Source organism: Nanorana parkeri, unplaced genomic scaffold, assembly GCF_000935625.1.
Source record: "Nanorana parkeri isolate BGI_ZX_2015 unplaced genomic scaffold, ASM93562v1 scaffold1293, whole genome shotgun sequence".
NCBI lineage: Eukaryota > Metazoa > Chordata > Amphibia > Anura > Dicroglossidae > Nanorana > Nanorana parkeri.
The window spans coordinates 433,329-458,184 of NW_017307561.1; the positions used below are offsets into that span (position 1 = coordinate 433,329).

Consider the following 24,856-nt stretch of genomic DNA (forward strand, 5'->3'; position numbering starts at 1 on the left):
GGGACAAAGTGCATGGTTGTTTAAAGACACCTGCTGAACTTTATCTAAAAAGAGGCAAAGCAAAGTTTTGCTTTAAAGGATGCTTGGTCATCCAAAACCAACTAGAAGTTCCCTTTAAAACAGCAAACTAAAACTTGTGTGACAGTCGAGTCATTTTTATTTCTTATCTCGCCAATTCATTCATTTAAATTTAATTGTCCAACAGTCGATTTCCAATGCATATATCAATGCAATTACTGGCCACTAAGCAACACAATTTTTACTTCAACATGCTGATTGAGGAAATTGAAAAAGAAACATTGGGGGAATTTATCAATCTGGTTGCATCATCAGCGTCTTTTAAACTGTCTAATCCCCGATTTCTAGTACATATAGCGACAGATTTTATTATCATGGGGCAAGTTTCATTCCTAAATGCCTGCATAATAAGAATTGCTTCAAAACTGTCTCCAAGTTGTCTCAAATTGTTGCATACCATTTACCTCCTGGAGGACAGATGAATAGTCCCAAAGCCTGACTCGAGTGTATGAAGGTGAATTATCTTTGTGATATTTTAAGAACTGCTCAGGAGCACTTTTGTCGCAAATGCTGGGCAGATGAGAACTGAAAATATGTGCAGGAGAGTCACAAACGTTAATATGTTGCATGAACATGTAAAAAAAACAACAACAACAAACTTTGCTCTTAGTTTGCTTGACATGTTGGACTTGGTGCCCAAAAATTGTCACAAGTACATTCATAAATACCCCCCAAAATCTCTCCAGACATTTTTCTTGCTGTGACTGGTTCAACAGGTTTTAATGTTCCTAAATAAAAGTGTGCATAACCTAATTTTGACAGATATAACTAAAATCCATGTAAAAAGGAGAACTATGAGGTGAGCGCTTTTCACTCATCCTCAGTTAGAGGCGTCGTGCGACAATGAAACTGTCAAACGTTGGCTCTAGTGATCGGGAAGTGAGCGAGCACACTGTAGTTCGCTCACTTCCTGATCATCTCACTGCAGAGAGCGGTGACTGTCAGTCCCCCGCCCCCTCCGATCCTCCAGCGCTGACTGGATGGATCTTGAGTATTGTCGGGATCCGTCCTGGCTGCGGCGCTCTCAGTATATTTGGGTCACGGGAGGAGGCTAGTAAATGTCCTCCCGTGACCCTAAAGAGAACTATGGGATAAAAAGGTTACCCCATAGTTCTCTTTTAAGGACATGCAGATGTTTTATGAGGAGCTGAACTGCGATGGTGACTAGATTTGCAGATATCTTGATAAACATGTGTGTAGTTCTACTAACGAGATGCTCCAAGATTGTCTTCAGCCTATCACCAAGATTAAACCAAGTTACCCTACATCCAGTGTCTGCACCCATAACCTTGTTCCTTTCGATATTATCCAGAGTGCCTGACTATAGATGAGGATATGAATGTAACATAACTTCCTCAGGTGACATGGTTTGGGCATCTTATAGAGGTTTCTTGAGGGCTGTAATAGCCATAATTGAGTTAATAATAACAGAATAATTGAGTACCATACAGATTGACAAAAAAAAATGTTGGAAGGCATTTTACAAAATGTTTGAAGACTTAAAAGACTACACTTTGTCAGTGTCAAATCTAAACACAAACAGTATTTTATCTGTCACATTTAAATCTTTTGCACTGTCGATGAATAATGTGGCCAGCTTAAAGGAAAATTATTTTGTGAATTTATTTTACAATAGTTTTTTATATATTTTTTTTCTTATTTGTATATATTCTTTATTTTACTCAATAAACATTTAACACAGAGTGCACCCATGACACTAATTTTGCAAAGCATTCTTTCTTGAAGCAGAACTGTGCTGCTGTGGGTCCCCTAAGGGACTTTGTAAGTTTGATGGGCAGTGTAACACACAACCGCAAATACTGTACAATCGTACGACTTTTGACTTTCCAGCAGGTTAGAAAACTTCTGTCGAATCTTACAATTTTCACAGGTTGGTGGCGTTTCCGTACGTCAAAATTCGTACAATTAACACTGCTCATGCGCAAACAAAAATCCATGCGGTCAATGAACGAAATTCGGCCAGGTGATTTCTGCTAATGACCGCTAATTGAACTCTGTGATGGTCGACGTAGGATGGTGCCGCCGTACGAAAATCGTACGACGGTACGATTTTACAGGTTTATGCAGCATATAGTCTCTGAATGTAAAAGTTGAAACATTGGCCTTAGTGGAATGGGAAGCTAAAAGTTCAAGCACAGTCGCAGACTGAGGAGTCAAAAAGATGCCCATACACCTTGCAATCATTGGACGAAAATTTTGGGCCATTGATCGAACCGTCGTACGATTTTCGTACGGCGGCACCATCCTACGTCGACCATCACAGAGTTCAATTAGCGGTCATTAGCAGAAATCACCTGGCCGAATTTCGTTCATTGACCGCATGGATTTTTGTTTGAGCATGAGCAGTGTTAATTGTACGAATTTTGACGTACGGAAACGCCACCAACCTGTGAAAATTGTAAGATTCGACAGAAGTTTTCTAACCTGCTGGAAAGTCAAAAGTCGTACGATTGTACAGTATTTGCGGTTGTGTGTTACACTGCCCATCAAACTTACAAATATCGGACGAAAACGTGATCGCAAACAAAAATCGGCTGATCTTCGTAAGGTGTATGGGCACCTTTAGAGCTATTTCACACCAAATGCAGTTGTGATGCAGTCCGTTCCGTTTGGCAGCTGCATGAAAATCGCGTCACAATGCTTTCCAAAAGGGATTTCTGGTGCTCTGTTCACACCAGTGCAGTCAGAAAAAAATCCTGCTTGCCACGCTTTAGCTTCACCTGATCGTAATGGAACGCATCAAAGCCGCATGCAAACGCATTGGAACGCACTGAACTGCACCTGAAAGCCAATTTTAAGCTAAAGAAAAAAGTTTTAATTTTTTTTAACTGGAACGCATCAAAAACGCACTGCATCAGGAGCACCGCGTCTGCAGATCCGCACCTGATATCATGTGAACAGGCCCTAAGGGGGAAAAAAATATATGGATGGACCCACATAATAAAATTAAAATATATGTGCATTTAATAATTTTTGCTTTGGAGACTGCAAAGTATTGCAAATGCACTGTCCACTAACTCCCTCAACATCTTCTGGGTTGGGGTCTTCGGTCATGTTGATTGGCCAGGACAATGTAACTCCCACGCATGCACATGGAAGTACATCCTGGCACCACAGCATGCTGAGAATGTACATGGAGCCGCTCATGCCTAAATCAGTGTACATTGTAAATCATCTTGTGAGGAGAAAGACAAAAATCATTTATTGCAGAGACATACTTTCAGGTGCAATTATTGATGGTTTGCAGTTGGCTATGTAAAAATCTGACTTTTACATTTGCACTGCGGTATAGCCACTAGATAAGGCCAAGGAGTATAGGAAGCATTATGGCCATTAGATAGAGCCAAGCAAAGGAACCATTATGGCCACTAGATGGAGCCGAGGAGCACAGGTAGCATTATGGCCACCAGATGGACCTGAGGAGCAAAGGAGCCATTATGGCCACTAGAGTGAGCTGAGGAGCACAGGAAGCATTATAGCCACCAGATAGAGCCACAGAGCATAGGAAGAATTATGGCCATTAGATGGGCTGAGAGCACAGGAAGCATTATGGCCAATCAATGGAGCTGAGGAGCACAGGAAGCAGGATGGCCACTAGATTGAGCACAAGAAGCAGTATGCCCAATAGATGGAGCCGAGGAGCATAGTAAGCAGTATGGCAACTAGATGGCACCAAAGAGCATAGAAAGCATTATGGCCACCAGATGGAGCTGAGGAGCACAGGAACCATTATGGCCACTAGATGGAGCCAAGGAGCATAGAAAGCATTATGGCCAATAGATGGAGCTGAGGAGCACAGGAGCCATTAAAATCACTAGATGGACCTAAGGAGCATAGTTTCCTATGCTCCTCTGCTTCATCTAGTGGCCATAATGTGGTGGCAATGCAAAAGTTTGATGTTCGTAGAGCAAACAGACCTGCAAACATTTTATTAATACACCCCATAGTATGAATCTTCTGCAATAAAAACCCACCCTGCTCACAATTTTTCCATATAAGAGCTTTAGTTCCACTTTAAGGAGAGGTCACAATGGATTCCTTTGACTTCAGTATAAAAGAATTATCTTTAAATCATCAAGCTATCTATATCTAGGCACTATGCAAATTCAATGTGCAGGATATATTATACTACATGCAGTGAGGAAATCAACATCCCATAGCCATCAACCTGGTATGAAGACTTATAACATGACAAGACAGACCAACAGACCAGTAAATGTATGAGATAATCTACAGCCATATCTTCCTGTAACTAAATGTTTAGATGTTTAGATGTTTTATGATCTGAAGAAACGTACGGCCAGCACAGTCCTGGATGGCCACTGAACCATATCCTTTATCACTCCATCCTCCTCCCTCTCCGAAATGATTTGTATTCCAGCCATACTGACTACAAACCCATAATTCAATTAGTTGGAGAGGAGAGGATCCCCCAGGAGTAGCATTCTCCTGGCCCAAATCCCTGCATTTCTTTGTCATCTGAATAGGGGAACAGGGAAATGATGTGCACACAGCAGAGATGGGCAGTTAACAAAACACAGAGAGACAAATAACTCCCACTGCAACCATAACACATTCATTTACAAACTGCTCCCTTGGGTAGCCCATGTGAAGTATCTGAGCTGGAAGAGGAGGGGGGCAGAGAACAAGCAGATGGCTTCTTGTCTTGTGGGATCATTTTCCAGATTAAAGAGCAGTGTCATCGGAGCGGTGCATAGAGAGATTACAAGCCGTGTCACCTTTTCCGACTTTCTCAAAGTTACAGTAAACTTCAGATAATGCAGTAAGGGTTCGTCTCAGAAAAGAGGGGGTCAATGGCAGACATTCCCCATGACATACATGCGGAAAAATGATTGTTTTCTAATTGCCGATCTTCCCGCCAGATCTTCCATTATGAATATAGTAGAGAGGAGCACTTGGCCGTGTTTATGGTCAGTCACACACAAACACAAAGCTGTTAATCAACAATGTCTACCCAAAAATCTCCTTATGGATACACATCTCAACAAATCAATGTTGTTGGTAAACCTTCACGAGACACAAAGTGAATGAATAAAAATGTCCAAATATTTTGAGAAAGTGTTCACTTTATCACCTGCTGAAATGATCTTCAACAAACATTTCTTGTTTAAATAAAAACAAATTAGGACAAGAGCTTCACCCTGGTTCACACTTAAAGGGTCATTCCACTTTCCCAGGTGAATTTGGGAAAATAGAATTAGCCCATCATTCTGCCCACCCACATCCCAACCGCCACCCCCGCTGCTTGTACCTCTCAACAAAGGCTCCTTCCCCTCTGCGGCTGACGGTGTAGGACCCATACACCGTGCACAGCAGCACAGCCCTGCGCTCGGTATTTTAATTTCCACTTGCAAATGGCAAGAACTCATCTGCGCGGTCTGAAGCAGATCTCATTGGTCAACGTGGTGAATGTGTGCTCGCCATGGCGAACGGAATTTAAAATGCCAACCGCAGGCCTGTGCTGGTGTGTACGGTATATGGGACTCACACCAGCAGGAATGTCCATTAACAGGTAAGAGCATGGAGAGAGGGGGCAGATTGGTGGGGCAATTCCATTTTCCCAGAATGCCTGCAAAAGTGGAATGACCCTTTACGCGTAAGCAGGTTTGGCCGTTGTGAAGCTTTTTCTCCAGGTATTTTTAGACTTGCGCTGGGTTGTTTTTTTTGTACAATGGAAAGCCAGTTACTAGGAGGAGGAGACGATCATTAGGTGTAAAAATCATGTTACGTGTGTTTTTTTAGGGCACTTCCTTTGAAGTGGTGCCAAAAACATGCAATTCTGCCCAGAAAAGAAGTTCAGGTACTTTTTTGAGCTTCAAGCAAAACGATGCCCAAGTACAAACTGCCACCACTTAAAACCATGGAATTCTTCATGTTGAGCATTGCTTTTGTTGCCCAGGAGATGCTCAGAGACTATTAAGCATGCTACAAGAGGAGATGGTTAGAGACTCCAGACATGCAACAGGATATGGTTAAAGACTGCAGATATGCAACAAGAGATGGTTAGAGACTGCAAACATGCTACAGGGGGATAAATGTGCCCGTGTACATGGGACATAGGACAGAAAACTGAAAGTAAAACTTCAGGCAAAAAGCAATAGTTTAAATACCTATACATTTACTAACAAAGTCATTGGAATTTTGTTAAGCCATGGTTCTGATTCAAAAATCACAAGCTTCACCTCCAGGAATCTCACTCTGCTGCTTCCTGGCCCAGCTTTCTTACTACTACCTGCACCACCGTGCTGTTATTTGGACAGGGGTGGTGATATTGATACCTTGTCAGACTGCAGGCAGAGATATGCTGCATTGATGAGCAGGGAAATAAGTGTGTCACCGTTGCAGTATTCCAGATGTGTGTAAATCACAAGACTGCCTCTATAGAATTACATGTACAACAGTTATCAATTATAAAATAAAAACAGTATTTAGCAGTCTGCCTGGAATTCTGCTGATTACAAAAACAGAATAGGCTCCAACAGGCTTTATGTCACAATGGGGAAATGTCTCATGGAAATTATACAGTATTGGTACGACGTACTAGTTTCAACTACACTGGCAGAACATGACCATTGGAAGTGTACAGTACTACCAAACAACACTACATCCAATCTTCTGCTGATACCTGCAGGAAGTCTGTTTAATTGAGAGGAAAATAGCACAATGTTTAGGCACCAATTGTTCTGCATAACTAATTACACAAAACACAAAATCAATGAGAAAAGCCCAATGACCTATGATGTATGTATAAAAACAGTGTACAGAATACTACTGCCACCTGCAGGCGAGATTGGAAAGTACATCACACACAGTGCTTAATACCAGTAATTAAAGCCCCATTCCAGGCAGAAAAAAAAAATACCCCCTGAAATGGAGCCCTCCCACACTGCAAGGGTTAAATGCTCGTTCCTCTAGGAGTAGAGGAATAAAGTGTAATACTTACCTGATTGCTCTCTGGTAGGATTCTTCCATGGTATGCAACTGATCCCCCGATGCCTCTTCAACGCTTTAGCCAGTGGTCGAACGCTGACGTCATCAAGTTCAATGAAGGATCAATAGCCCTGAATTGTATGAGAGCATGGCGAGGACCCACCCACAACCCAGAGCGTCAGAAAAAAAGATGAGAGCACCAAAACTTGGAGTGAGGAATTAGGCAAGCATTATACCTTATTCCTCTACCATTAGACATTTAACCTTTGCAGTGTGGGTGCCCACTACAAGGTCAGCTTTAAAGTATGCATGTAAAGAGGAATAGCCAACTTCTTTCTGGAAAGCTAGCTAACGGCCTCTGATCAGGTAGGTTAGAAAGACCTTATCTGCATTGCCTTTAAAAAGAACTCTTGTAATTAAATTAAAAAAAAAAAAAAGTACCCTTGCAGTGGGACTACCCCCAACACGGCAAGGGTTAAGTGCCAGTTTTGTCTAAGAGTCTTAAATAAAGAATAGATTTTCACCTGATCCTCAGTCCCATGGTGGTTGACACGGCCCTCTCTCACCCTCCACTCTGTCTATGAAATGTTCCTCTGCGTTCTCACGTCTAGTGCAGGTCAATGGACCTCTATTATATGTGATGACATCAGCGGTCCTTACACCACCAGAGCCCAGGGAAGGAGAGACTGCAGGGACCCGTCTCGCAGCTCCTCAGGACCGAGGGTCAGATGAGTATATCTGCTTTATTTGACCCCCCTAGACAAAACAAGCAGTTAACTGTTTCAGTGAGAGGGTAGCCCCACTGCAAGGGTAAGGTTTTAAAACCCCCATAGTTCTTCTTTAACATATTGAAATAAAGGGGCAAATAGTTTAATAGCAATGGCAGACTCCCTTTTCACCCATGATAGGTTTACTTGGAATACCCCAATACAATACACTGAATACTCCAATCTAAAACCATACAAGGCTGGCTTTGTAGCAGGAAACAGGTTTTACTGGTCCCACAGCAGCACCCAGTGGATGAGAGTGGTATTACAGATCAAAGGGCAAATACTACAGAAGATTTAAGTGTAGGCTTAATGGGAAAGCTTCCTAGAAGCTGGCAAAAGGTTAATACACCAAGGGAATTCAAAACAGCTTTGGCCAGACATGAAGCTTTCTTGAAAATAACAAAAGGGCCAATGACCAGAAGTGCCTACAATCTGGCAGCACTCAGAATTCCCTTCCTGTATAATATTTACAAATGTGACAAAAATACTTTAAAGTGACACTAGACTCATGAATTAAATCTACAAAATATACATTCAAGTACCTTAACTAATAAAAATGTATCTTATTTGTGTACCACTCGGCTGTAGAACCTCAAATCATCTCTGAATTGGTGCTGACTCTGTCCTTCCTTCTGGAAGGTGGTTACTTTTGTACCCCATGGTCCCTGTGTGTGTTGTAAAGTAGCCACTGCTCCAAGCTCACAGGCAACACTCTTTCCTGAGGCACCAGAACACATGGTAGTGCATTAACATGGTATGTCGTAAGGTGCATTGTTGCCATATGTTGTTGTAAAGCATGCATTTACCACAACTGATGGGTATAAGTGGGCTCTGACTGCTCAGCTCTGCTATATCTCTCATTCATAAATTACTATTATTCTTCCTTTGTAAGCCCTTCAGCATTTTTTGTTTTGTTTTTTTTAAGTGTTTGCATGTGAACAGGTGGTTACTTTTGTACCCCATGGTCCCTGTGTGTGTTGTAAAGTAGCAACTGCTCCAAGCTCACAGGCAACACTCTTTCCTGACGCACCAGAACACATGGTAGTGCATTAACATGGTATGTCGTAAGGTGCATTGTTGCCATATGTTGTTGTAAAGCATGCATTTACCACAACTGATGGGTATAAGTGGGCTCTGACTGCTCAGCTCTGCTATATCTCTCATTCATAAATTACTATTATTCTTCCTTTGTAAGCCCTTCAGCATTTTTTGTTTTGTTTTTTTTAAGTGTTTGCATGTGAACTTTTTAAATTTGAGTTCATTTGTTTTAGTAGTGCTGAATTTAAAGAACTATGAGGCAAGTGATTTCCACTCCTCCTCATAGTTAGAGCCGACCTGCGACAAAGAAGCTGTCACAGGTCGGCTCTATTGATCAGGAAGTGAGCAGAAACATGCAGCTGATCCGCTCACTTCCCGTACATCTCCATGAAGAGAGCGGTGACCCACGATATACTGAGCTTTGGATCACGGGAGGACGCTACTATATATCCTCCCGTGACCCTAAAGAGAACTTTGGGGAAAAACACTTACCCCGTAGTTCTCTTTTAACAATAAATACTTTGTGCCAGAAACAGAATACTAGTGTCTTTAAAAAAGGGAAACATTGCATAGTGAAATTTGTAGTTAACCCCAATTCATTTTCATTAATGCCTCCCATTTTTTTGTGTGTGTCAGAAATTGCATTTGTTCATTTTGTGAGGGGTATAGCAGAGGTCTTGATTTAGATGTGCCCCTCCACTTGACTGGATACAAATGTGGCCCTTTAAAGGAGAACTATGGGCAGAGCGATATGCAGCAATTTCTATAGTTAGAGCCGACGACCGACACTGAAGCTGTAACACGTCAGCTCTATAAATGGAGAACGGAGTGATCACAAACCGCTGATCACTCAGTTCACAATCTTCTCCCTGCAGAAAGCGGTGACTGTCAGTCACTGCTCCCCTCAGCTCATTCCCCCCCCCCGGACAGACATGGGAGGGGGCGCGACACAGCTGGCTCTGTCTCGAGACAGACAGGGTCTGCTGTCAATCAGGCAGCAGGTTAGTCCCGACACTATTAAATAAAAAGCTGAAATCATATTTTATGAACTGTAGAAAAAAAAAGTTGTGGTTCCAATTTCTGTCTAGGCATTTAATTTCTGCAAATGGCTTCTGGCTAAAATTCCCTAGAACTGCTGATGTGCTCATCTTGTAAATAACTCTCAATATAAGCCTGCAAAGATGCAGACCGTGTGTACACTGGTTCAAGCTAGGGCTGCAGCTAACGATTACTTTCATAATCAATTAGTTAGCCGATTGTTAACTTTGATTACTCTGTGCTGCACTTCAGGTACCCCCCAACATGACCCAGAAATGTCTTGAAGAAGTCACCTGCACTCCAAGGTCCAATGTGTTGAACACCTGGTTTTATTCAGACGATATACAGACATGGTGGCACAGTGTAAAAGCAACGTTTCGGGACCGAACATGGTCCCTTCATCGGGCAAACACAGTAAGTGCACTTCTTTTAGTCATATCTGTGATAACGCAGCGCCACCCGCAGGTCATACCCACCTATCTATCTTATGGAATTCTGGACAGGAGTGCTGTGGATTACACATTACTGATGTCCCTACATGACCCAACACCTGTTCAGTAGTCCTAAGAAGTGTTCATTTTGACAGCAGATTTAGTCTTTTGACTAAAATGCCATTAAGTTTTAGTCATATTTTAGTTATCTGAATTGTTTTCATTTTAGTCTAGTCTTAGGTGATTAAATGTCATAAGATTTTAGTTGACTAAATCTACAGTAGATTTGTTCTACTAAAATCTAGTGGTTTTAGTTAAAGAGTAATTTAAGCATTTCGAATCTCATTATATACTCCTGAAGTAAACATCTGCTAACTTGTTATGATATTAAAGGAGAACTATGGGTAAGTGTTTTTCCCCATTGTTCTCTTAAGGGTCACCGGAGGACACAAACTAGCGTCCTCCCATGACCCAAATCTCAGTATTGAGACCGCCGCAGCCGGGACGGATCCCGACATTACTGTCGAGATCCACCCAGCTGCGTGGTCGACAGCTGGCTCTGCCTCATTAGAGGCAGAGCCAGCTGTACCCGCCCCCTCCCCATCCGTTCCACCAGTCAGCGCTGGAGGATCGGGGAGGGGGGGATCTCTGCAGGGAGCCGTGACAGTCACGGCTCTCTGCAGGGACATGATCGAGAAGTGAGCGAGCGACGGTATGGGTTCGCTCACTTCCCGATCTATTATCACACGTTGGTTCGAACTATGAGGTTGAGTGAAGATCACTCACCTCATAGTTCTCCTTTAAGGTTTGAACATGCAATACAGACACAGATTTAACTGTTGTGATATATAAAATGCCTTTATTTATCTTAAAGTTAGATAAAACCAAGTCCTATAAAGAAACAAGAATATTGAGTATTTTCAACAAAGGACCAGTACTGAGCTATGCATTGATTATAACAACTTGCATATGACATTCTTCATTCTTTCAAGCAAAAGTGAAACTTTAAAATAATAAAATGAAAAACTATATTGGCTGTAATGCCATTACGCATATTACCTATTAGCCGTCCATTCAGGATGGAACTGGAAGTCCAAAGAGATTCGTTCTGATTGGATCTCTCCCTAACATTTTAGTCTAGTTTTACTTATTCGACTAAATGTCAATTTATTTTGGTTATAGTTTTAGTCATCATAACTTCGTTTTTATTCAGTTTTAGTCACTGAAAAAGTGTTGTTGACGAAAACTGTAACGAAAATGATTAGTCAATGATAGGGATGCACCGATACCGATACGTACTCGTGCAAATACTCCGATACAAAAAACGAGTACCTGTGCCGCGTCCGCCATCTTCAGGGACCCGAAACCGCCGCACACAGGACCTCCATCGCGTCTTCAATGAAACAAGATGGCCGCGAACTCCTCCTCCAAGTCCTCAGTCATCTGCTCCATTCTGACCTCTTCTCCCGCTGATTGGCCGATTGGATGATTGACAGGCTTCCTCACCAGTCAGGACTGACTGGTGAGGAAGCCTGTCATCATCCAATCGGCCAATCAGCGGGAGAAGAGGTCAGAATGGAGCAGATGACTAGGCTGTGACACAGAGTGGCTGAAGCAGACGGAGAAGACACGACACAGCAGGTTAGTACTTCAGCACTATATATACCAAAAATATAAACCAGCTAACAAGAGTGGCTAGTTTAAAAAGGGTTAACAGAGGATCGGGACAAGTATTCCAATTACAAAAAGAGTTTATTAGAGAGCACATTATACAAACAGATCTGCATACCTGAAGATTTATAATTGTAGGTCATGCTTTTTTTGTTTTTTTTTAAACCAGTTAGTGATGTGATATTTATGTCCAAAACTGATATTTTATCTAATAAACTCTTTTTGGAATTGGAATACTTGTCCCGATCCTCTGTTAACCCTTTATAAACCAGCCACTCGTTAGCTGGTTTATCTTTTTGGTATATAGGGTTCATTTTGGTTACGGATCTGGTTGACAAAAATGAGATAAAGGGCCATTTAAATGGTTCGGATCTCCAGGCAGAAACAAAATCGTTTTCTATTAGTACTGCAGCACTGGGCACATGGAAAAAAATAATATATGCCTGTAATGTTGTTTAACTTTATATAATATTTTAAAAAAAAGACAATAATGAAATTAATAAGTAGATCTTGCCATTGCTAACTAAGGCTTGTATCCCCCAAGTGGGGAAAATAGACGAGCACATGACAATGACATTAACACTGCTCACAAGCAATGCTTATAGCAAACAAAGCCATATATAGGAACTACATCAGAGAAATGAAGTCTACAAGAAATCTATGACATCCTTATCAGATGACTGTGTAGAAGACTAGAAGGGCATGGAAGGGGATTTCTTCAACAACAACTGAGGTGACCAATATTATGTCACAACTTACTTAACCATAAATACAGATTACAGAGGAAGTTCTTTGACATCTTTACCTTTGGGCTCCAGTCTGGATCAAGCTTTTTTATCGTCTCTATATAATCACGCATTGCCTGCTGCGGACTGCAATCGCCCAATGACTTCCACGCCTCCCTGCAAGGAAAAAGACAGAAAACCGTATAGAACAACTTGTATGTAAATTGCAAAAGCATCAATTACACAACAATTCCCACTTAGGGCAGCCACTTTGCATCACCCCAGACTTATGGCAGAAACAGTTCACAGGGTTCCCTATTTTTCCCCAGGAACTTTCAAAGGAAACCTATACTGAGAGAAAAGGTGAGGGCTGCCAATACTGAACTCTTCTTGTGCCATTTGCCTGGCTGTTCTGGTGATCTAAAGACGATAATTTCACATTGCCCTGCAAGACGTATGCAGATCTGGAATTCAAACTTGCCTATGTGTATATGACTGCCAGAAGCAAGACCTAACAGTTATTACAGAAAAACAACCTTTTCTGAAACCGTATGAGCTTTTTTTTTTTTTTAACCAATTTTGAGGTCTACACTGAAGATTATCTATAATTAATTCACTTCCACTGCAGAAGTCAGGTAAATAGAAAACCAACAAAGGGCTAAACCGCGGGGGCAAGTTAAGCGGACGTGTCTTAAAGCAGCAGAAACCCGTCAACATAAAATGAAATTTTGGGCCCCCGGGAGGCATTTGCTATGAGTTAGTATGCATAGCATATTAAACACATTATGGCAGTCTTCCCTTGCAGACAATCTCTTCCAGCACTGATTCATCAGCGCTTTCCTACATCGTCAGCGCTTCCACCAGTATTCTTTTTCATTGCTCGGCATCTTCAGCCTTCTGGTCGGGCTGGAATAATGTAACTCATCACATGCACGCGTTAGTTACGTCACCTAGACACAGAACCATGCTGAGGAGGGTAAACAATTATTACTTAACTACAACTTTAATGTGTTGACATGCTTTGTGCGTTTTTATGTATTTTTAAACTGATTGTTAGCAAAATCTGTTAGCAGTTTTAGATACACTTTTTTTTATAACTCTTTAATACACGACAAAGGATTTTCAGAGCACCACCAGTTATCTGAAAAGCTAGTACACAGTAGCTGCCTGCCTCCCTCTGATAAGGGATGAGTCATCAAAATGAGTCTTTAAAGTCCATTTCCACCTTTGTAAGTGATTAGCAATTATTGTGGTAATGTAGAGGTGCAGTGATGCACATTTTCGTGACTCACATTGTTGGCTTTTCAAATTTTCTCCACTGACTTTTTAGTAAGCCTAAGTCCCACAAACTAAAAATTTTCTCAACAGGAAACTGTCTGACACTGGGGTCAGATTGTAAAGCAGCTGACCCCCTCCCTGAGGCACTGTAACAGATCACTGCACATCTGCTCTGCCTTTCCTGGTCACAATACATTGTCAAAGGGTCGGGGGCACTATGAATACCAATGAATAGGTGGAGAGAGCTCAGAGAGTGTCAATTTACACAGACTGCTTGCAAAGCACAGAGGTGGCCATTTCAAAAAGGAGCCATGAGGAGCACTCTACTGCTGTCCTAAAATCATTAGTCTGTATTGTTTTAGAAAAACTGTCAAATGACTCTAAAAACACTTTTTTGGGGGGGGTAATTGCTATTGGCAAGTACTTGAGGAAAAGTATCAGTACTCATACTCGGTCTAGAACAAATGGTATTGGTGCATCCTTATCTTTTGCACTGACAAAACTGGTTTAGAGCCATGACAGGTGCCCCATGAGGCAGCACCTAGGCCCCAAGTACTTCACTATAGGAAGCAAGGGTACATCTCACATGTTGCTTCACACTTAATATATAAACTCCCTGTGGTACCTGCCATCAACTAAATATGTTACTTTGCCTAGTCCTCTATAGATCTCATTGGCACTAGATTAATATTGCATGTGTATCTTAGCCCATACTAGAATACAGAAGTAAGCCAGTCCAATCCAAAGGACAGGAAGGAAGGTAATATGTGCTTTTACTGAAAATAGAAAAGTAGAAGTAAGCTCAAACACATTTTCTTAGGCACATTGGCTACACAGCTCCTGGGATTTGTCCATCCCATATATGACTGCTATTTCCATTACAGCAGAAAAATTAACAATACCGGCTAACTGGAGCATATGATATAAAAAGTTCTATTAAATTAATTTTTTGTTGCCTGAAAATAATTAAAGGAAACTATAATGTAAGGTGAATGAGTAATTACCCTTTCAAATGGGCCTGTCACAATAAATTAATTTAGATTATAAAATAGAATAGATTATGAAAATTGTATTCCTTTAATATTTAAATCTCAAAAGGCAGTGTTCAGCAGCCGGCGTGTGGCAATACCCTTCTGTGAGAAATCAGGGGCCTTGCTGCAACTCAATCTATTGACTGCATAATGTGTTGGTGAATCTGTCACTCTCAAAACCGGTATTTTGGAAAACCCAGGTAAGTAAAATACACTCCAAAGAATACACACAATAGGTGAACTATTTATAAAAACAATTTGCATAGCAATTTGTCCCAAGCAACTGCACGTACATTCTGTGCAAATTGACCAGCTGTAGGGAGAAAGGGGCAACATCAAATAATATTTTTTCTGGTTGAATATTCTTCAAATATTATGGGCAGTAGTAGTAAAATGTAGTTAATCGGGAAAATATTGTACTATGGCCACTAGGTGGAGTTGAGGATCGCATGGCATACAGTTTAGGAACAAGAGATACAGTAAATTCACCAATTATTGGGCATTCAAGAAACCGGCACTCTCAAGCAAGCGGGAAAAAAACAAAAACCCAGGCCATATGTTTTGGGGGTTTTTTTTGCCGGTGGCTTGATGCACACTAAGACATTGTTGGGTGCTTGTTGCACACTAAAAAATGTATTTACATTTTTTTAGTTGCTAAGGAAATTCTTTGTTTACATTCTCCGGTCGGCAGCAAAATGTAAACAATGGGGAGCAATAACCGGCCTGCTATTGGCCATTTCAAACTGCAATAGCCAATAGCAGTCTGGCTATTGTACATGTCCACTAAGAGGAGCGAAACTGAGAAAGTTCTCTTCAGGTCTGCTCCTCTGCTCAGTGGGTGGGTACAATAGCCAGCCTGCTTTTGGCTATTGCAATTTGAGCTTGGAGCGGTGGCTACTTTACAACACACACAGGGACCATGGGGAACTAAAGTAGCCACCCTCCAGAAGGAAGGACAGTGTCAGCACCAGTTCAGAGATTATTTGAGGATCTACAGCCGAGTGATACACAAATAAGATACATTTTTGTTACTAGTTAAGGTCCTTGGATTCATTTTTAAGATTTAACTGAGTTTAGTGTCATTTTAATAAATAGGTAAAGTCGATGTGACAATAATTTCCCACAAAACATTAGCCAAGTAGTAATGACCATTGTTCATAAATAGGCCCTTTACTATTACTAGTAGCTCTGTATATCTTGAAGAAAATAATCTTCTCCTAAAGCTTCTTGTTTAACCCTTTCGCTGCCAAGCCCTCCGGAACATTTTTCAAATCAGCTGGCCAAGCCATTTTTGAATTTTCTGCAATTTTTTCCCATTGATTTGATTTTCCTCTGCTGCGTTGTTAGCGATAAGATTAGTAGATTGTGAAATGAGTTTGTTCAAAGGTGAATGAACAGCCTGAATTATTAACCCACTAAAATAACTGGTAATCTTTTAGTTAACCTCTGTTATTTAAGCCTACTGATGGCCTATTTTGCAATTCAACTTTACATAACACAGTATTTGAAAGTATGGAAGCGGGATCAGTAGAACAGGCGGCAGCTTGTATTTTCAGAGGGCAGCACTGTCAGGCCCCATGTTTCTTGTTTCTTTCATGTCAGGGTTTTCTTTAAAGGGTAACTCCATTTTAAAAATATAAAAACTATTTAATCTTTAAAAAATGTATATAGCATTTTAGAGGTGCACCAAAATGGAAATTTCAAAACCGAAACCAAACCAAAATTTTTTAAAAGAGTGAGTTCATTCATAACTTGGAGATAGTATTTTTACTATAACCACAATCATGAATGAACAGGAGGTGGTGTAGATCACTTCCCATTCATTCATAATTGAGGCTATAGTAACCATACAATGTCCACAATTATGTACAAACACTCAGCGATCACTGATGGCTGAGTGTTTGCATTGGCTCTCCTTCCTGACAGCTGTCACAGGTGGCTGAGCGAGTGGTGCATGTAGGAGAGTTGAGCCTCCTGTGACAGCGCGGGCTGTCTCCGCCCACACACCGCTCTGCCGGACTGTGACAGGAGGCTGAGCGGTGTGGGAGGAGAGACGCCGGCCGCTCACAGTGCTCTCCTCCAGCAGCGCTCAGCCGGCTGTCACAGTTTCTCTCCTTCCCACTGGGACACAGAGCAGCGCCCAGCGGGGAGGAGAGAAAGAATGGATGCACCGGTGTATCAGCAGAAAAATTGCACTTTCGGCATTTAGCCAAAAGTGCCATTTTCGGCCGATATGTTTCGGCGCCCGATATATCGGTGCATCCCTATAGCATTTACAATCGTTGCACAAGCTATTTTGTAATTTAATGTTATTAAAAATGACCCTTCAATTTAAAACTGTAGCTGCTGTAATGTTCTAAATCTGTTAAAAAGTGTAATGCAATATGGTGACCTGGAGGCGTTCTGTTGGTGTATGCAAAGCCCCCAGAATAGTCACATCCTGCTTGTGTGATTGGCTGACTAATTTCCCCAGAAGTCTGCTCTAAGATACACGTATAATTTTTGGCATCCCTTCCAATAGGATTTTAATTTTGATGAGATACTCCTTAAAGTGACAAATGTTTTCCTCCCCCCGGCATGCCGCTTTAAGGACTTACCTTAAGTGATGCCTCTTGATCCAACCATCTTCTTCCTTCCACTTGTATTCAGCAGTCCCTCAAGCGCTGGTGCCAGTCTCTGATCTAGCGCAGACTCCTTGTGTTCCACAGTGTCTGTCCGACATGCACACTCCCGGCTGCGTGCATTCACCTCCACTGTGTCTCTCCTCCTCTCCCCACCAAAGATCTCTACTGCGCATGCTCCCGCTCTCATCATCCTGCTTGGCCACGTGAGAAGCTTCAGATCTTCAGACCAGGGTGAGTGGCAGTGACAGACATAGGTAATCACCTTTTTGGTAACTTTTTAATTTAAAAAAAAATGTTTTTGCATATATCTACTGCTTGCGAGAATTTAATTGTACGTTAAGGGTTAATTACTACTGAACGAATACAGACACTGCACCTTTCCTCATTACAACACAGGAAGTCTTCCAGCTGATTATAATGAGCCCAGATCTTCTCATTCAGGAATTAGTTTGGAAGGGACATGCTGCAACAAGCAGCTTTTATTTCACAACACAAATAGGTTGAGCACTGCAACAAAGTATGTTAAAACCCTTGCAATGTACATAGATCACCCGGAGGGGGATGATATTTTTTTTCTCAACAAAAGTGGAATTAAGGTTAAGTTCATACCCAAACACGTATATGTTAAAAGGTATGTTGTACCATTATGTGTTTAACACACGTCACCCTTTTGAAAGTTTAATTTCAATTGAAGATGCAGCATTCAGGTTTTTTTCCTCCCCAAGAACCACAGCTAAATAGTGTGGGGACAGTACCTACTAAAGTAATGCATTTTTTTTTTGCTCATGCACTATTCTGTGTCGGCAAATCAGCAAAATGCAAACCAGCATATTCCGTGCAAAACAAAGCAAGCCTGAATTCCTTTAAGTAATATAACTAAATGTAATCTATAAAAAGGTGGTAAGTTAGCCATCAATTTGACCTCTGCCTTTTGTAATAAAGAGTTGAGGCTGCCGGGCCAATGAGAGGCCTACGTGGGACAGCTGTGACATGAAGGTCAAAAGAAAGGAATTCGAGAGAGATGCAGGGGACCCAGGAGATCGACACTCCTGGAAGGGACAGTCTCTTAGTGGAGACCAGGGGACCATTTTGCATGAATGAAGCACAGTTCAGCGACACAGCAGGAGGTAAAGGATGGATTAAGATGGCAAAATGGATTCTGCAACAACCAAAGGTAAGTTTTTTTTCTCTCTTCTTTATAGATACCTGCTTATTTAATATACATTACTTATAGGACAGATATTGTGTAAAAGTCCACCTATGCTCTGTTTGAATGCCTTTGTTGCTTTACAGCAGATATCACAAGATGCCTACTGTCTTTCCATGCCTAATAGGAGATACCACAAGATCCTAGCTTCTCCTGTGCACCACTTAGGTTTGATCTTACTTTGTAACTGGTACCGGTCTTCCTCTTGGAAAAAGGGGCAGTCACTTTTTTTGGTGCTACATCAGGAGTAGCCAAACTCCAGCCCTCCAGCTGTGGTGAAACTAAAAATCCCATGATGCATCTCTCTCCAGGATTGATCTTACTTTGTTACTGGTACTGGTCTTCCTCTTGGAAAAAGGTGGTCGCTTTTTTGGTGCTACATAGTGTTTGGTGGGGACTAACAAGGGATACCACAAGATCCTAGCGTCTCCTGTGCACCACTTAGGTGGGTATATCTAAAAGGTGCCCATATACTGCTCGATTCTCGTACGAGAATCGCGGGAACGTCTTTTGTCTAAGGAGCATGTTGGAAAACCAGCCGAGAATCGTATGATTTTCGGCTGGTTAGAACGGTGCTCGGGAGACAAATGCTGAACGGGCCGGTGTGCGCATGCTGCCCGTTCAGCATTGCGGTCATCTGCGATGATCGAGAGTGCGATCTGCCTGTCCAAGATGGGCAGATCGTACGTTTTTTAAATCACTTTACAACCATCGCAAGACTAAGGTCTTGCGATGGTTGTACAGTGTATGGCCACCTTTAGGCGGGGAGAAGAGGAGAGACACATAAGGGGTAAATGCACGCAGCTTGGAGTGTGCACGTCAGACAGACACTGTGGGACACGAGGAGTCTGCACTGGATCAGAGAACGGCACCAGCGCTGGAGGCATTGCTGAATATAAGTGGAAGGAACAAAGTAAGATCAAACCGAAGTGGTGAATCCACATAGCAGGTATCTTTAAAGAAGAGAGAACAAAAACGTACCTTTGGTTGGTGCAGAATCCATTTTGCCATCTTCATCCAGTAACAAAAAGGATTGCATGAATAAAACATAAAATGAATAATAAAAGCCGCGCTGTGTGAATGAATCTACAAAAAAAGTCAGATATAATAGATACTGGCCGTGAAGTATCTACTATATCTGACACTTTTGTAGATTCATTCACACAGCGCGGCTTTTATTATTATTTTATACTATATATCTGACCACACAGATTTCAGCTGCTGCTTAACTTGATTGGAGTAGTGGCGCGAGGTTTCACATTATTCATGAATAAAACATAGAACATGCCTTTTTGTGTGTTTTAGGGCATGACAGCAAGACCTCCACCCCAAGCAACCTATACTTTTTTTTTTTTTTATTGCATTGACCAAAACAAAAAATACACGGAAATGTATGAATAATGCACATAAACATGTCTAATAATGCATGAAAATAGGGCAGCTTAGCAATTAAGTCAACTAAATCAGAGAAGTGGACAGAAGAGGCTTTTCTCACTAACAAAGCAATAATGGTCATCTTGTGGTATCTACAGAATGCAGAATGTTTACTATTAAAAATGTTATTTTTAAGAAGTTTTTTTTATTTTCAAAAACACAACAAACAATGACAGTAACAAAGACAAATATTGTGTATTGGACTGTATATAGAAGTTCTTAAAGTGGAAGTAAACCTGTTGCATTCAAGGCATGCCTCCGGTGATAGCGGTCTCAGTTGTCAGTGTGCTTGTGTCAGCTCTCAAATGACATTTCACTGACATGTAATATATCTAACAAAACAGCTTGGCCTGGATGACCTTATCCTTGAAGATCACTCATCAGACATAAAAAGGCTTCAAAATCTGATGAATCATTACATTCAAATTGAGGAATTTATTTTGCCCCTGTAGTTGGTTCTTTACGGAACTCAATGCATCTCAATTCGGATAGGGTGAAGTAGAACCTCAAGATCAATTTATGGTTGTCCATAGTTAGCAGTAGCGTTTCAAATTTAATGTGAACCAAAACAAAAACTTCTCCAGGGCCATTTGTGCTTTTATGGCACACTGAATCGCCATCAGTGGCCAGACTGTCAGGGCCACACCCCACCAGTCCTCTGGACAACACAAGGTGATTACTTCACGTTCAGTAATACTTGGTCAAAAGGGCTAGTAAAAAAGAGAAAAGTAGTCTTCCAGAAATGCAAGGCCAAACCAACATGGGCCTTATATTTTAAAGGATCTGAAATACAGACTGTCTATGCCATCACATTCTTCATTCAATCTCCAGCTTTAAGCTTGAATCTGATTGGCTGCCATGAGACAACACACAGCTCCTACTGTAGACACTATTATGTACCATATGGCATGCGTTCTTACCATTTTCGCTTGCCTTCATAATCAAAGAAACCTGGCTTTGAAGTATTGCATTTTCCCACCTTCACCTGCCAAGAAAGATAAACATTTTTCAGTGTTGTTCTGTTTGCAACTATTCATGCAGAGGGTCAGATCTCAATGCTCCTAACAGCCAATGAAAGAGCAAGCACTGGATGTATGGTGACTAAAAAAAAATGGAACCAGAGTCTCTGTGTCATTCTTAACACCTGCTTGTATCTGGAATAAGACCATGAATAAGGAGGGCAATATGAGCAAATTGTATGTGGGGTGGGCAGGAACTCTGATCTATTGCTTACCTATAGCTGGTATATATTGTGTATTAGGGGGGGAAACAAAATAGACAAAGACGGCACCATAAACTAGAAGACCTAAACTGTGACCTACCAGTGCAAGTCTCATTGCATGCTTATAACTAGCATAGAAAGTATAAGGAGTGTAAGGGCAAGGAGGTCACCCATGAAGCATAAAGATGGCACCATGGGCTCAGTATCGCCTTAGTAGATTGTGGCTGACATACAGGGCATGTTGGATGTAAGAGCTAATGATTGACCTATCATGGACAACGGTGGACCGTATAATAACTATCTGTACCCGGGCTAGAGTACAATGGTATTGATAGCTAGGTGGGGACACATGATAGTTGCTTTTAGATGACATGCATAGTACAATGGCTGCAGAAGCCAAAGGACACAAGATGGATGTACCTCCAAGGACCCAGTGCCTATCTTATTACATGCTTGCAGATAGCACATTAGTTCATTATCTGCTTGAAATGGCAAAGTATGATGGACAGAATGGTTAGTAGCGGAAACCATGATGGATAAAGATGGTATAATGGATTCTGCACCAACCAAAGTTGCTTATAAATGGTATACAAGGCATGACGAGTGTAAGAGGTACCAGTCTCAATACCGTTGTTTACATAGCACAGAGCATGAGATGAGTAGGATCTTGGGGACACATTACGGATGAAGAATGGCCTATGGAGTACCAGACTCCAGAGGTGTACAAGCTAAGAAGAGGCACACAATGGATAAAGGTGGTACCCAGGATCAATACCTGCTTATACCTGGCATAAAGTATGATGGGTTTAGTGGCACGATGAAGAATGGACTCTGGACTTGGTGCCAACCTCAGATGCCCATAGCTAGCATTCAGGGCATGATAGAAATAGGAGCTAGTAGGGACATACAAAGGAAGAAGGTGGTTCCGGGAACTCAGAGTCAGGATCAGTACCTGCTTACACCTGGCATAAAGTATGATAGTGTAGGAGCCAGGAGGTGGCATACAATGGTTAAACGTAGCTCCAGGGAGTCAGGATCAATACCTGGCATAAAACATGACGGGTGTAGGAGCTAGAAGAGGACAAATGATCTCCTTGCACTTGACAGAAAGTATGATGGGTGTAGACGCTAGAAAGAGGCCTACAATGAATGGGGGAAGACACTGCAGATAAGAATCAGTACCTGCTTATGACACATGAAGATGGCACTAGGAGGGGACACATGAAGATGGCACTAGGAGGGGACACATGAAGATCCGCATCAGGCCATTCCAGGGAGGGACAGGTGCTGCATGTAGCGGCCTGTTCTTCCCTATGGGAGGACGCGGCCGTGTGCACAACCGAACTGCACATTCGTGCGGGTCTGGGTGTCCGTGCTCGAACGCAGACAGAATCCATCCTGTCTAGGAGGGGAGACATGACACATCTAGATGGCACTGGAAGGCGGCATGCAACACTTGAAGATAGCACTAGAAGGGAGACATGAAACATGAAGATGGGACCAGGAGGGGGGGGGGCGTGACAGATAAAGATGGCACTAAGAGGAAAGACATAACACATGAAGATGGCACTAGGAGAGGACACATGAAGATGGCACTAGGAGTGGACACATGGCACATGAAGATGGCACTGGGAGGGGACAACATGGCACATGAAGATGGCACCGGGAGGGGACACATGAAGATGGCACCGGGAGGGGACACATGACACATGAAGATGGCACTGGGAGGGGACACATGACGATGGCACTAGGAGGGGACACATGACGATGGCACTAGGAGGGGAGACATGACACATGACGATGGCACTAGGAGGGGAGACATGACGATGGCACTAGGAGGGGAGACATGACGATGGCACTAGGAGGGGAGACATGGCACATGAAGATGGCACTAGGAGGGGGGGACAGGGCACATGAAGATGGCACTGGGAGGGGGGAAATGACACATGGCGAGGGCACTAGGACGGGAGACATGGCACTAGGAAGGGGGACATGGCACATGAAGATGGCACTAGGAGGGGACACATGAAGATGGCACTAGGAGGACACATGGCACATGAAGATGGAACTAGGAGGGGACACATGACACATGAAGATGGAACTAGGAGGGGACACATGAAGATGGCACTAGGAGACATGGCACTAAGAAGGGGGACATGGCACATGAAGATGGCATTAGGAGGGGGGACATGGCACATGAAGATGGCACTAGGAGGGGGGAAATGACACATAGCGAGGGCACTAGGAGGAGGGACATTGCACATGAAGATGGCACTTGACACATGGAGATGGCACATGAGGATGGCACTGGGGACACAAGCTCATTACCTGCTTGTACCTGGCATACAGGTAGAGAAGCTGATCTGTGGTCGCCACATGGGCCAGTTTCTGGGCATGTTTCGCCGCCTGTTCAAAGTGAGATGCGAGCTCCTCCTCAGTCCTATCCTCCAGGAGAAAGTCCCCCAGGTCCCCGCAACCCCCAGAACAGGCCTCCCCGGAGCTGTACTCCTCAAGCACCTCAGGAGACGCCATGTCCGGAGCTCACACAAAGGACACCAGCATAGTCTGCCTGTGGCCCGCACCGATTTATGGAGCCCTCACCCCCTACTATACCGGCACCCCGGGACCTAGTGACATCCGGGATTTTAAACTAGCAGAAGGGTACCGCGCATGCGCAGAGACAGCACAAGGGACGCTGCGCCGATAGCCGATGTACGCATGCGCGCTGTAGAAAACACGGGAACAGGCTGAGCATCGCTCGCCCCTCAGTTAAGTGACATTTAGAATGATGTCATTATTCCCTACCATAAAAACCTACTTACATTCTATGTCCACATCTAGCTGTACCCGCTAATTCAATGGCTGCATTGGCACTGTGTGATTTCTGAGTTGCAGCATTTCCATAGTGTACATTATTATTAGTAATACCTATGAAAAGTCACTAATTCCTGCACCCAGAGGAAGTGACAGGGGAAATCCGGAAGTTCTACATTTTGGGGACACCGCTGAATGGTAAACATGCACTCTAAGAGGGTGTCGTTGAGTTTATATAAAAACTCTCATCTCTGCAAAGACCTCACCCTCCGAACCCCTTATTCTTACTGTGGGGGGCTACTTACTTTCCTTCTACCAACGGTGTGTCTGTTGGGTTTAACCCCAGGGGTCACAGCCGTGGCCAATCAGGCGCATCCACATCACTAATTTGCATCCTTATGGAGCTGGTTTACCTTGTGTACAGACAACCGTTCAACCATTGTCGACGCATAGCCGAGCCCCCATGTGTTTTTCAAACCTGTCTGACCATTTCTGCTGGTGGTCTTATCATTAGCAGGACACC

At 42.6% G+C, this 24,856-nt stretch overlaps 1 protein-coding gene across 1 annotated transcript in view; it reads right to left on the reverse strand.

The window, feature by feature from the left end:
* Positions 1 to 24,232, reverse strand: part of ACBD6 (acyl-CoA binding domain containing 6) — a 67,681-nt gene extending 43,449 nt beyond the window's left edge. The window contains exons 1-3 of the mRNA XM_018569156.1: positions 23,848 to 24,232; positions 21,218 to 21,282; positions 12,804 to 12,900 (exon numbers count right to left, since the gene is read on the reverse strand). Coding sequence (XP_018424658.1) covers positions 12,804 to 12,900; positions 21,218 to 21,282; positions 23,848 to 24,051 — 366 coding nt within the window. The 5' untranslated portion in view covers positions 24,052 to 24,232. The remainder of the gene's footprint in view (positions 1 to 12,803; positions 12,901 to 21,217; positions 21,283 to 23,847) is intronic.
* Between the last annotated feature and the right edge of the window lie 624 nt (positions 24,233 to 24,856).